General features: G+C 32.2%; 1 protein-coding gene across 3 annotated transcripts; it reads right to left on the minus strand.

The window, feature by feature from the left end:
* Window positions 1-457: 457 nt before the first annotated feature.
* Window positions 458-13,278, minus strand: Esyt2 (extended synaptotagmin-like protein 2). 3 transcript variants are annotated; one of them, XM_013311562.1, is made up of 24 exons: window positions 13,051-13,278; window positions 12,519-12,617; window positions 9,869-10,066; window positions 9,431-9,472; window positions 9,211-9,351; window positions 9,028-9,104; window positions 8,311-8,377; window positions 8,025-8,170; window positions 7,784-7,904; window positions 7,633-7,696; window positions 7,373-7,479; window positions 5,139-5,233; window positions 3,669-3,717; window positions 3,424-3,513; window positions 3,259-3,345; window positions 3,023-3,181; window positions 2,669-2,821; window positions 2,388-2,586; window positions 2,095-2,193; window positions 1,935-2,007; window positions 1,773-1,865; window positions 1,587-1,683; window positions 1,314-1,454; window positions 458-1,003 (listed from the first exon to the last, which is right to left on the minus strand). In XM_013311562.1, the coding sequence occupies exons 2-24, from the start codon at window positions 12,603-12,605 to the stop codon at window positions 920-922; spliced, it is 2,469 nt and encodes an 822-aa protein (XP_013167016.1). In that variant the 5' UTR covers window positions 12,606-12,617; window positions 13,051-13,278; the 3' UTR covers window positions 458-919. The 3 variants fall into 3 exon arrangements, with proteins under 3 accessions (XP_013167016.1, XP_013167014.1, XP_013167015.1); XM_013311560.1 differs by having other exon boundaries at window positions 459-1,003; window positions 12,940-13,278; XM_013311561.1 differs by lacking the exon at window positions 5,139-5,233 and adding an exon at window positions 6,151-6,236 and having other exon boundaries at window positions 462-1,003; window positions 12,940-13,278.
* Window positions 13,279-13,944: the final 666 nt, after the last annotated feature.

Genomic DNA, 13,944 nt, shown 5'->3' on the forward strand with positions numbered 1-13,944 from the left:
CTGTAATTGTTAGTAATTGTTCGCGCCAATTCGAATTGCCATTTTTGTTCGAGCAACATTTTTTGAAAAACTAGTGAAGTACCTACGCAAACCACGATTTTTAATAATGCTTCCAAATTTAAATTAAACTTTTATGAGTGTTCTGTACTCGTTGAACGCTCGCCGAATAAACATCTCAATCCTCTCTGGCAGATATCATTTTAATTCCGTAGTTTTTGAACAAATAACTTTCAAAAACTTTCTAGTAAAAATAATATATTTACTTAAGTATTTTTCATTACTATAGAGATTCACATATGTGTGGAGATGTGAGACTATTTGAAAGAAATACAAATGTTAAAATAACATTTACAATTCGTCTAATACATAAATGTATAAATTTAAAACAAGACATATACATTTTTAAGTACATAATATATAATAACAATAACATTTAAATATATAACGTGTAAAAATATCAACAAAACTATAGAATATATATATATCTATTGAAATAATCAAATGATGAGATTTTTTTCGAACACAACAATAAAAGGTCACTTACATACACAATATTTTGTTATCTTCACACATTTTTAAACATAATTGCATTCACATAAATTGCATATAGAAAACGTTACTTGTGTCTCTAAAAATAAATTAAAAGCACATTTAAAAAGCTAGCAATTATTCCCTTTTTTAATTATACAGATCATAATAGGAATTTTAAAGTTATGAGATTATCAGAATATTGTACTATTCTTTCAGCTTTGTTTACGAATTCAATTAATGGATGGAACTGTATGTAAACTTTCTTATATTGTTTGAAAATTAAAAGCATTTCGATTGATACATGTTTAACTTATTCTATCTTCTATAAGCATCATTAGTTTGCACAAAACTTAGTGAAATTATAGCGTAATATAAAAAAAAATAAGCTCTAAACACTAGGTATTTCAGGCATGAGGTCGAACCACAGAGTTTTCGCTTCGCGGAAATCATATTGGTTGAGATGTACAATCACCTGCAAAAGAAATTATGAATACATGGAAATTCAGGATCTCACTTCAGTACTCAACCTACGATTTCTGCAAAGAGTATGACGTCAATTTTTCAAGATATTAGTGTAATACTTGTAATATTATAAATGCAAATGTTTGGATGTATGGATGGATGAATGTTTATGAGACGGCATCTCGAGAAGAACTGCATGAATCTTGATTAAATTTGGCATAGATATAGAACATAGCCTGGAAGTGCACATTTTTTAAAATTCCGAACAGACGGAGTCGCAAGCGACAGTGATATTAGGGTATAAGTATATTAGAATGTACCTGTCCAATGATAGGGCTGCCCCCGAGGAATCCTTTGTGTGTGGCAACAGTGACCTCAATCTGCCTGGAGTGCAGCTCCGCGTGGGATATCACCCACTCAAACTGTTCGTCATACTCCGGCATACAGTTGTCCTTTACTACCTACAAAGTGTTAAGAAACTATTAGATATATTTTGATTTTGTGCAATTTTGTCAAAGATGTAATATTGAAAATTTTCTATTTCAAACTATATTAATTGTAGAAAGGCTAAGTTATAAGATATGATGACTTACCGCAGTCTTGCGCTTCGAGTCCTTGGAGCGTCCGGGCAACAAATATAACTTGACATAAGGATCGGGAACATTGGTGGGATCCTTGAGAGGTATGTTCCTGTGGAAGATAATTTATTCAGAATAAAATAATCGAATTTCTACATAATCATATATAAAGTCTTATTTCTTATAGACATATTGACTTACATAATTTTATGTACGACAACGTAAAGTGTCTGATGCTGCATGCTGTAGCGCAGCGAGAGCAGGATGCGGCCGAGCCCCGCCTCGCCCGCAGACCTGACGTAGTTAATACATAATTACTATATGTTCTACTTTGTAATCTTGTATGGAGTGTTTCAAACTCACGTAGTTATAGATGATGTACGATGCACCAGCTTCGGTGAATCTCTACCAGACGGCGTTTCCTCTTGTGGGACATCTAAATAAATTAGGATATATTTAACATGCACTATTTTTCTTTTTTTTTTTTAATTTATATTGCAATTTGTACTTGAAAATGACGTACCAACAGCTCTCTCGATATGTTCCACTGGGATAGACTTGTCTGAGGCATTGTCTTGCAAATTGTCCTCTAATTTTTTCAACTCCGCGTTCAATATCAAAGCTACAATCGAAATAAGAAAAAAAATTAAGTCACGTGATACATAAGCAAACTGCAGCAAAGAACACAACTGACACCTAAAGTTAATGTTTATGGCATCAATTATTATGTTAAGTGTTAATTATATTTACTAAGCGGGTATTTAAGTATTGACCGATTGTAAATGCTGCAGCTATTGTGAAAAGTTCATATGTTACGTGGTTGTGCGGCATCGGTGGAGTCCATGACTGCGGGTGTGGGCGGGGGCGTGGCCGGCAGTGCGGAGGGCGGGGCGCTCGGGGCGGGCTGCGGGGCGGGGGGCAGGGGTGACGACACCGCCACAGGCTCCGGTACCACAGGAACATCTGACACCGACTCTGTGTCTACATCTTCCTCCTTTATCGCTTCTTTTAATATCTATAATACAATACATATTTTTAAAAATGTTATTTTGTTCTGTTTTCCTACAAAACAGATATGAGATTTGAACAAAATTTACCTTCAACTGTAGAGCGAGTATAATTTTCGACTCGGGTCCGGATTTCTGCAGCGTTATCGGCTGTGTCAGCATACACAGATCTTTTTCCTTTAGCAAGGCTCGAATGCTGTACGTCAGTTGTCCCAGGATGCTGCCAGTTTTCTGATCTAACGCCTACGTTCACAAAACGTATAACTACATACATATGAAATCTAACTGCCGCACACAGACTCAGTAATAGGAACCATTATTTAATGATAATTAACCTGGTAACTAAATATACTGTCACATTATTTTTTTTTTGTATTTCTTTAAGTTTTTATTTCAAAAAACCCAAGAGAATTAACCACGAAAATGTATGAAAACAATGCTCACTTTAATTTCCAAGAGGTCAATTTCTGGGTTCTGCACGAGGAAGGAGTATCCGATTTCATAGACTGGGTCGTCTGTGCGCATCTGCACCGCCGTGTTCTCAGTCTTTTTGCCCACCGTTACCGTTAGGTACGGGTCGGGTCGCGAAACTGTTCTTGCGTTCTGCAAAATATATTAATCCTATAACATATCAAGTGTAATATTTAATGAAATTCTTCAAGGTAAACTGATAAACTTACCGGCAATTTCTTACAAGAATCAATATACACGGATAACACAGCCGAACTGAGTTCACCGGTCTTCACCAATTGTGTCTCTGTTATTGCCTAAAAAAACAAAGAATATTAACTCAAAATTCATAAATTTACCTTAGTAGTGTTTCAAAAAGTAATAGTTTTTCTTACGTGACTAAGGTCGGTCAGGTCTGTAGAAAGTCTATGCCATGAGAGACGAAGGTGCACCTTCCCATGTTTTGCTTGCTGGAGAGTTTGCCACTGAAATATACATAACAAGTATTAACTAATCCTATAAGTAAAAAACGATGGATTTAATAAGGTATCACTGTTTTAAATAAAAGTTCAGATACTTCGTTTAGAATCAGAGATACGTCTCTGTACATGTGTTTGGACAATGGAAACTTATGTCTTACCGTATCCAGGCGACCGGCGCGCACCACTTGAGAAATGTCCAATGAACACCTGTAAAGTCACGTTATACATAATATGTTTTTTTAATAAATATAACTTACAGTAAAATAATTTTACACATTACTAGGTATTAGGTTATTTTTAGGACAAACATTTAACACGTAATGTTAGTATTTGTAATTAAAATCTAAGCAAAGCTTTTATTAGTACTGTAAATAAAGCTGTAAACTTATGTTTTCTGATTTTTAAACAGCATTTTATGTATTTGTACAATTAGTTGTATTAATGAAAAGAAAAAGTGAGATATAACACACAACATTAAGATTTAAATTGCCAATAAATAAAGAAAATGATGCAAGAGAATGAAAAGACTTTGATATAAAAAATTCGAAAGAGAAATTGCTATAATTTTTGCCAGTTTAAATTAATTGAAAGTTATTGTAACTCCAATGAATTAATGAAGTAGTCAATTTTAAGTTTGACACAAATGAAAAATTTCTTTTTCGAAATTTGCTTACATTATTAATAAAATAGAATTATGAAAATAAAAAAGTGATAATCGTGTTAGTACAGTTTTGTAAGTAACGATGTGTATTTTATACAATTTACACTAGATACAGTATGTCTTGTTAATTATTTTAGGGTCTACACAGACGTAACGATTTGGTGACAGTCAATGCATACATTTGTGGCTGGTGCTCTGTGATAAACGTGTGACATTTCGTCCACTTTCATATATGAGTAAAGTTTGTTGAAAATAGGGCTGCCAGGTTGCCTGTAATTTTCCTGCATTTAAATAGCAAAAAACTGTCTTAAATCTGAAATTAAATTACATAAAATACGAGTAATTTAGTTTTTGCAATTCAAATATTCGATTTTTTTTTACAACCTGGCCACCCTGTATCAGTTGTCTTCGATATACTAGCAAGATGATACGCTACTGTACGTGCGTATACAGTCTGTTGGCCAACCTGCCCAGGCGTTCGTCTCTCCCCGCGCGGTCCCAGTCGAAAAGCCTGACGGTGACGCTGGTAGCGCTGCTTTGCAGCATTGACTGTCACAATTCACTCCATATAGTCAGTGTTACCATATTAATATTTTAATATTTACTCACAACATATACTCAACAGTTAGTGTAAATTAGTAGCAATAAACCTGCATCGTATAATTGTTACCGGTAGATATTTAAATTTTATCCGCTATTGGGTATTTCTAACACCTACATTCAGAGAAAAAAATAACCACACGACATTAGCAACACCAAAAAAATTTACACAAATAAAAAATGGCCCAGTGTAAATGAATCTTTATATCACCTTTAACTTTAAAATAATGCTAAAAAAATCAAAATAATACAAATATATAAAAATCTTTTAGGATGATATAAAAAATCATGTGACATAAACGCAAAAGAAAAAACACATGAAATCGGGGTATTGGTGTAGGTCGAGGTGACGTCATCGCAAACGGACCTGCCGAGATAATCATCGTTCTGTATGCCCATCCCCGGGTCCCAGTCCCACAGCTCGCACTGCAGCACCTGGCTCTTCCGCGAGCTTATTATCGCCTTAGGACAAATTACACAACATTATTAAGAAAATCTTTCTACGTCTATATCACTGCCTTGGCCCTGCTACTAAAGATCTATCCATCTTAGCAAAGTATACCATTGCGGATATGTAAAATACAATTTTTCAAAACTTTTTATATTTTAAAGAAATGGCCAAATAAAAACATGTAAATTAAATTTTGAAACAAATTTTAGAAAAGTTAAGATACAGATTACAATACAAAAGTAATTTTATCTAATTTTAAAAAAAATGTTTGTACTTACAAATAAAGTTGTACTCAAAATGGTTTCGGATTTATAACAACAAAAGCATACGTTGTGCAAGCAATGTCGCTATGAGAGGACAGTGAAATTTTTTAATTAATCGAAACTCTTAGGTATAACGTGAATTTGACAAGAGATCAAAGTATCATGAATTATTACGTAAAATTTCATGTTCTCTCAAATATGTATATTATCTTATAATAATGAACGTGATTGAAAGAAGTCTAAGAAAAATACAAAATTGAATTGATTTTTTTCAAAGATTGTTTTAAAATACAATTTCTTAGACTACTTAAATTAGATAAAAAAGCAAATACTTTATGTAGTTACTTAATCTACTGCTAATTGCAAGCTTTAATTGTCATGCCCCAAGCGTAAATGTAGACGATTATTGATAATGAGATACGTAAAAAAAATTTAGAAAGATAATGAAGATTTGTCCAATTCGCAAACCAAACCTTATGATGTTAAAACCATGCAATTTATGCTCGATTCCGCTCACATCTATAAAATCGATTTATATAATCGATGCATATATTTGAATTTAAATAATCGATGTAATCAGTCGTAATCGTCCACGTTTACTGAAGCGTGTGCCTGTCACCAGTGCGGCCGTCACCCGGGCTCTCGCGCACCTCACCGTCACTCACCTGCCGAGTTTGTCATCGTCGTTGCCTTCGTCTTTGTCGAACACTTCTATTTCCAACGCTTGACCCAGCGATTGCATAATACGCGCCTTTACGCCGAACGCACAAGTCCGACGCAAACATATGAGTAGAGGAAAACAAAATCAAATTCACACTAACTTATTGCCAATTAAGTTTTATACATTCGAAAAGTCTGCATAGAATGGAACGCTAGAGATAGAAAAGAAAGATACAGCGTCGAAGGAACGTCATATTAAATACCCAAAGCATTAATATAATTAAGCTGTGTTACTAGAATATAAAAAAGTTTTTATTCTGTCAATATTTTCATGAGCTACAACAATTGCAACATGTCAAACAGATTGATTGGCAGAATTACTTCGATTGGATTGTACAAACCCAAATTAAACATTTTTTGAAACATCGTTAAGGTGTTCCAGTAAAACATATTGCTTAATATTCAACAACTATAAGCTTAAGTACGTGAATGTATTCATTTCATGCAACCATTTGTTTTCGTCAAATCTCATGAAAAAATTGCCATAATATGAGAAATACAAAGTAAATTTTAGGTAAGAGCTTATTTACTTATGATGGATTTGGTATGAAAACAGAATATTCGTTCATCTGAACTCAAATGAATTAATGAAAATATTTTTAATGTACATTAGTTCAATACTTAAAATTACCAACAATTAATATAGTTAGTGTCATGCACAGATCGTTGTAGTTTAATTAAATGTCAAAATGTTATTGAAACTAATCGATCAAGTTTGAATAAAATAGAAAAATAAATAGATTGATGAAACTTTAATTTTATAACATAAATCACAAAAGTAAATGTGAAAAATACGATTATTTATATACAAATTGTATTAGTCCCAATGTTGCCATTTTATAATAAAGCAAACAATGTGCTATTTTATTTTTATCGTGTGCAGAAAGTCGAAGAAAAAATGCGTTAGTCTCTGGCAAGTGTTAATGTTAAAGTTATGCATATATTATGGTTTATTTTAAGATAGAAATAATTTCGATTCAATAAAAAGTAACATAAACCAACGCATTTTGCAAATTATAGTGCAAAATAATTATAAAAAGTCGTAACATAAACAGGCACCAATTAGTTGAAAAAGTGTAAATTTTAAAGTTATCTGTGCAAAAAAGTGCCAAATCCTTAACCTGTGCGAGATAAAAAAAATGTGCAATTGTCTATGGACTAACTTACCTCGCACCAGAAGTCCCAATGTGGGTTGACGTCGTTGTCTATGTGTTTCGTCTTCCATTGCTGCGCGCCAACTGTTATAATGGCGTAAGGATCCGACTTACCCTTTCCTGGAAATTGAATAAAATACATGTAGCTGTTGCGTACATCTCTTCCGAATTTACAAGCAATGAAACATAATAAAAAATGTAATTTTTTTTTACTTATGGGACACAATTGCCCCGATTGCTATTGAAGTTATGGAAAATTTGAATTACACTTACCTAACATAGAAACATCTTTTTTCATTAAGTTTTGAGCTTGGACGAGATGAATACGAAGTACGCCCTGAGAAAAAAAAAGACAAATAAATAAAACAGTCAACTTTAACATTACTTTTTTTTTTAAAATAAGAAGTACATATAGCGCAATTACCTCAGGTTCAGGCATGCGCAGGTCCACAGTGGGTATTTCATCGCTCAATTTGATCGGCAGCTTGTTGGGCAGCACCATGATCCTCGACACTTGCTCCACGATACAACGACGCAAGATATCACTAACAAACATATTTCTTATTAGATATAAATTTTGATATCCACAATAAAAGATGTAAAGATGTAAAACAATCAAATAAAAAAGCTAAGTTCGTTTGTTTACCAACGAAATTAAAACTAACCTAAAGCCAGGCATGTCCAATATATCCGCAGCACCGACAAGGTTGAAGTCAATCGAGGGGTTGTTGAGGAAGAACACTTGCAGGCCCCCCACCAGTGGCATTTTGGTGATCAGAGGCTTCATGACAACGCGCACCATGCCATGAATCTGTCAATTACATCAAAACTATTCTCAAACACAAAATGTTTATTTATTTCAGATGAGAAATACTTCTAAACCCTAAAGCTCATATACAAAAAAAATCTTAATCATTTTTTCAATGAACTATGCATAATGAAATTTCAAACCTGTAGATCTTTTATTCCACCTCGAATTCGTTGCAGGACGAAAGATATGTCACAGTCGCCGGCGTAACTAAAAATAACATTTAATTTTAGCAGTATAAGGTTAATTATAAAATTTAAAGTACATAAATTAACGTTTTTATACTTTTCAAGCTATCGCCTACGGCTACATCCTCGCAGAATAAAAAAAAAACTAATTAGTCTGTCTATAATTATATATTATACTAATTAGTCTGTCTATAATGTCTGTAATTTTTGGCATAGATGTAGAACATAGCCTGTCTTCTTTCAGGCTATGTTCTACATCTATGCCAAAAATCAATCGTTCTGCATATATCTATTAAGAAACATCCATCCATACATCCAAACATTTGCATTTATAATATTAGTAAAAAATAAGATAGACACACTATCAATGTTTATGTAGGCAAATAATCAAGAACATGTACTAATGACATAATATAAGTGCTGGTTGGCTTATCAATGCTTTCACAGTAATTGTGTTGAAAGAAGTTTTATCTACGTGCGTCTAACATAAATGGTTGAACCCATACATTATGGTAATTAATATATTTTGGAGGTTTAACTAAATCACAAATTTATATTTAGAACTAAAGACTACAACTTATTTAACTCTGCTTTGTATACGTGTGTACTTGTTTCAAGTAAACTTTTTTTAAAATAAGTATGTAAACACTTACGCAGCAAGTTTATACTTACAATAAGTCGATGTCCATAATAATTTCATTTCTGGATAGATTTTTGTCGTATACTTTCACACCGCCAACTCGAGGTGCCTTAAATTATTGACAGTAAATATTATAACCGGAAGTATGAATGTGAAACATCTGACAAAGGCAGAGGGCACTTTTTTTTAAATTTAATGTCCTTCATTTGACTTACAATTGTGCCGAGTATCATACGTTCAAATCTGAATCCATTGAGTTTATAATTAGCCAGGCTCTCAGCAACCGCCGGCTCGATAGACTCCTTCAATATAGTTCTGGCATAGTGATTCACATTCGGCCAAACTTGTAATAATATCTGTAAAACAAATTATTTAGTACAATGTTGCATTTATAAAAAAAAACAAATGAAGCAAATGGCAATGAGATTCAATTACCCTGTTTAACCATTCTGCACGCTCTATGTCAGGGAAGAAAACCTGAAAGAAATTAGAGAAATCGTGATCGTTTTTTTTAATAAACTTTTTTTTATTTGACACACAAGTATTACTGGCCTGTATTAATGAAACAAAACAAACAGGGTTGTTATTAGGTCACGCAAATATAATGTGACGTAATCAGGGTGACGCAAGGCCTCGCCTAACGATAAAATGCTGTTAGCGATATTATTCCATAACCAAGTCTGTCACTTAGCCGAACCATTTATCGGCATTACTAAAGTAAGTTTGAACACCTGCCCTAGTGCATACAGCGCCTTAATACGAGGTTATGCTGATACAAATAAGGGAGGCTAGTCATTATTTTAGCAGGGATTGGTATTTGGACTATGTACCAATGGTAAATAATCTTAACTATGTTTTTATATATAAATTTACCCAGGCTGGAAGATCGTCAAGTCGTGCCAGAACGACATCTTTTTCTGAGGACGAGGCAGCGGCCTTGGCCAAGTTGCGGCGGTATTCGTTTTCTCTTCGCCATTGATCTCGGATGACGGACAACACGACGGGGCCGATGAGCCAAGCCACGCTCCATTGCATATATCCCACTAAGTATACAGCACCGACAATCGACACCTGGAAGAATTATTAATTACCCTACTAAATTATAATATATTCATAAAAACATAATTGAATCTTACATAAGAAATACTTTTACTGGATGTAAGTGTAAGTGCTGTTAGTTTTCGATGATTCATTCATAATGTAAGTGTGTTTTTGGTCATTAAAATGAATGTATTGTGGTGATAGTTATAAATATAATTATGCTTAAATATATTTCTCAATCTAATTTAAACTAAAAGGTAGATTCAAACTGCAGCAAGGTATTATAATTTCGCAACAACGCAACTAATAGTAGATCGTCGAGATGGCAAGGGACACAGTCGTGACAATACAATGCTAATTTAGATAATTTTGTATGGCACTTTGTTTAACTACATTATCTTTAGACGTTGATATGTCTCACTATTCACTGGATTACAATTTGTTTTCAGTTTTAGATAAACAAAGCCATGACATGATGGTCAATGGCGCATATTTTATGGTTACGCGGAAATTTTAAAGTCCATGTAAACTAGTGGAAATATATATATATATATATATATATATATCAGAAAGAAAATATTTGTAATATTTTTTTTCTGCTTTTCTTAATTTTTCTCATCGGGAAATATGCATTACTCATTAATTATAAATTATAATTTAAGATTAGCAAAGAGATCGATCATAAGGATATGAACGATATAAATTGAAAAGAAAACATGGGAAAAAGTCATATATCATTTTATTGCCTACATGAATAACATAAGTTCTAGTAGTGCCGGTTTTTACGCTTACAGCGCCCTGGTCGAGATTTCCACGCCGATACTGAGTATAAGGCTCAGCCACTATAAACAATTTTATAATATTCGGAATTATTTACTCTTGATTAATTTATCAACAGGACACATTTTATTTGAATTGTTCCCATATGTCCAGATAAACGTTTTCCGTAAGTGTGGTCACACAATTGAATGTTGCATATTAAAACTCCCATTATCATATTTGTGTCATAGTTATTTTTAGAACAGGTTGGCATGAGCCAACTGGCACTATATTTTTTTTATTGTTTGAAGCCTTTTGTGAATCATATCTGAATAGCAAAGCCTTAGTAGTCAAAAATGTCTCAGACAAATTATTGTTATTACTTTAAAAGAATATATTATAAAATAAAACTAATATGTAATATTATTTATAATTTTTAAATTGTAATTAATAAGAGATTTTTTTCTAAAAGTAAGGAATGAATTGAACTGTGATGTCACAGTCATGTCATAAATTTTTATATATATAAATTGAACAAAAAGCCATGGGGACTTCATTAAATATAGGTTATAAAAAATAATAATTAAACAGTCAATATTTTTAAAATTTTCAGATGTGATATTAAAAAATCACACAAACACAATATGTACTTCCCTGTACAATGGTTCCACATTAATTCACTTCAGATTAACTTCCTCAAAGCCACACAGATAAAAATACATACAGAACTAGTCTTATTGAATGCAATAGTGTAGGTGGTCATACACATTGTATTGAATAACAAATACACATGTTGCATTATATAATGTGTATTTTTATATAAATTTAACACTTTGATAAATGAATAACTATATAGGTCTTTTTTAAATATAATATAAAGCATTGCATTTCACACCTTTACTAAAGCATATTGTTATCTCTTTTTTGGTTAAGAAAAATGAGTGGGCCAACACTTTTTTGCTATGGCAAGGGAAACCCTCAGCTATTGATGATAGATAGATAGATGATATGCCAATACTCTAAAACCTTTTGGTGATTGAAACTTTATGGGTCAGCTACTATACTCTGAATTTATTTCATCATCGTCAGCTCACTATACGTCCCCACCCAGGGGCTCGGAGCCTACCCTAAGTTAACGGTGATTAGGCCATAGTCAATTGAATTTATTTATGTATTACAAATGACATGCTACAGTGTGTATTTACTATTATTGATATTATTACTGAACAAGGCATGTTTTTATTTATTACAATAATTAAGCAAAATAAATTAAATATTATGACTTGTTCAACAAAAAAACATAGTTATAGCACCTATAGTTAATGTGTTTGTGATACAATCAATATTTTAATTGGATAATAAGATATTTTTTCTTAACATGATGAAAAATTTGTTTACTAACCACTAGGAATACTTAGTGTGAGTTGGAGGTTACATACTTTTGTAATGAGTCAGATATTTTAGTGGGTACTTCAAGGCCATTGTTTAATCATACTTAGTTTGTTATCAGAGTTCCATATTTTTTTGTGTTACATTTTCTTGTAAAAATTCGAATGAGAATATATATAATTATTATACATCTATAGTGTGTTATATCCAAGCTTGTATTAATTTATAAATATTATATAAAAAATAACTACATTTAGATATGTTTGACATAAAAATAAATATTTTCATTCATAAAAATATGCCTCTTCTATAAATAAACAAATACTCCACTTACCTTTTTAAAGAATCTGTAGATCATGCCCAGTACATCCATGTTATCTTCACTGCTTACAGGCAGTGCAAATTTGCTTGTGACTGCCATGTTATTATTCGCCTATAATAATAGATACAATAATAAAATCACTATTTTATTATTGTATTATTTGATATGAAAAAAAATTATATAAATACAAAAATATAGTGGATGAGTTAAAAAAAACAGAAAATGGAGAGGCAACAGACAATACAGAAATTAGGAGAAGAAAAAATTTTCTTATGAAAGTATTTGTAGGATAATTGATAATCATAAGACTAAAACAACATCGAAGTTAAGGTTTGAGTCACTATTATTTATAGATTTTATTAGTTCACTATTAGTTCAAGATAATAGTCGCACAACCATGTAACATGTTTATATAAATGGACATAAAACCTACCATTGTATACAACACAAGGCGAACGGCGTACGACAAATTATAAACTAAAAACAGCAGAACTATATCGATATGAACACATGAACACTACAAAACTAACTCAAACAGAATTACCGAATGTCTGTCAATTTAGTTCCTGACGTTAGCGGTAAGTTGAGCCAATTTGTTACGTCTACAAGCTGTTTTTTCCTTTCTGATACTTATGTATAGTAATATCCTGATACAATTATTGACATCATTTCATTGTTAATTATTTTACTTAAGTAAATCAATAGTTAATCTTATTTGTTATTCCAATACAAATATTGGTTTTATGGTTTGAGTTTGACATAACAGAATTGATTGAAGGTTGCCGTCAGTTGTCGCATTTACAAAGAGTGGTAATTTACATTGTTGTAAAAGTTTACCGTTAAGTTGTAAAATTAGTGGTATTGCATATTGATCTGTATACATTTATAATTATTTTATCAGCAAAAGTATTAGCTCGGAAAACAAATCCATGTCAACGTAATATCAAATCTTAACAATTAGGCTTACTAAGCATACCTCGTAAACAGCTCAACTTTTAACCTGTTTCAACCTATTGACAGCAAACTTCAGACTTTAATTCAAATAAGGATAAACAGAGTTTTAAAAATATGTTATTCGCTCGGAAGGTCGCACAAAGTACGCTTAAGCTTACGGAATGGTATTGGACTATTGATCGACCCAACAGAAAATTGTTTATTGTCATTAAAATATTTCCTATCAAGACTGACATTGTAAACTATATTAATCACAACCAACTTAAGCTTACCACAACTTCATGTTCATGGTAATCAATTCCATAAAAGCAATTTACAAGAAGGTGCTGATCGAGTGTCAGCTTAAGCAATAACCATATTTAGAATGAAAAAAAAGTTAGTGGTGAAATAAAACATCTTAAAAGGAAAATGCTGGACGAATAAAACCAATGGGTTATTACTTATATGAATATCTTTAATTAAAACATGATTCCATAATACAGTA

The sequence above is a fragment of the Papilio xuthus genome, unplaced genomic scaffold, assembly GCF_000836235.2.
Source record: "Papilio xuthus unplaced genomic scaffold, Pxut_1.1 DF827680.1, whole genome shotgun sequence".
NCBI classification, from domain to species: domain Eukaryota; kingdom Metazoa; phylum Arthropoda; class Insecta; order Lepidoptera; family Papilionidae; genus Papilio; species Papilio xuthus.

Excerpts from the sequence above, each read along its gene's own strand:
- Esyt2 (XM_013311560.1), bottom strand. Across the intron at positions 2,008-2,094 it reads ACATATCGAGAGAGCTGTTG|ATGTCCCACAAGAGGAAACG; the intron begins GTACGTCATTTT and ends TAATTTATTTAG. Across the intron at positions 1,455-1,586 it reads ACTCGAAGCGCAAGACTGCG|GTAGTAAAGGACAACTGTAT; the intron begins GTAAGTCATCAT and ends AACACTTTGTAG.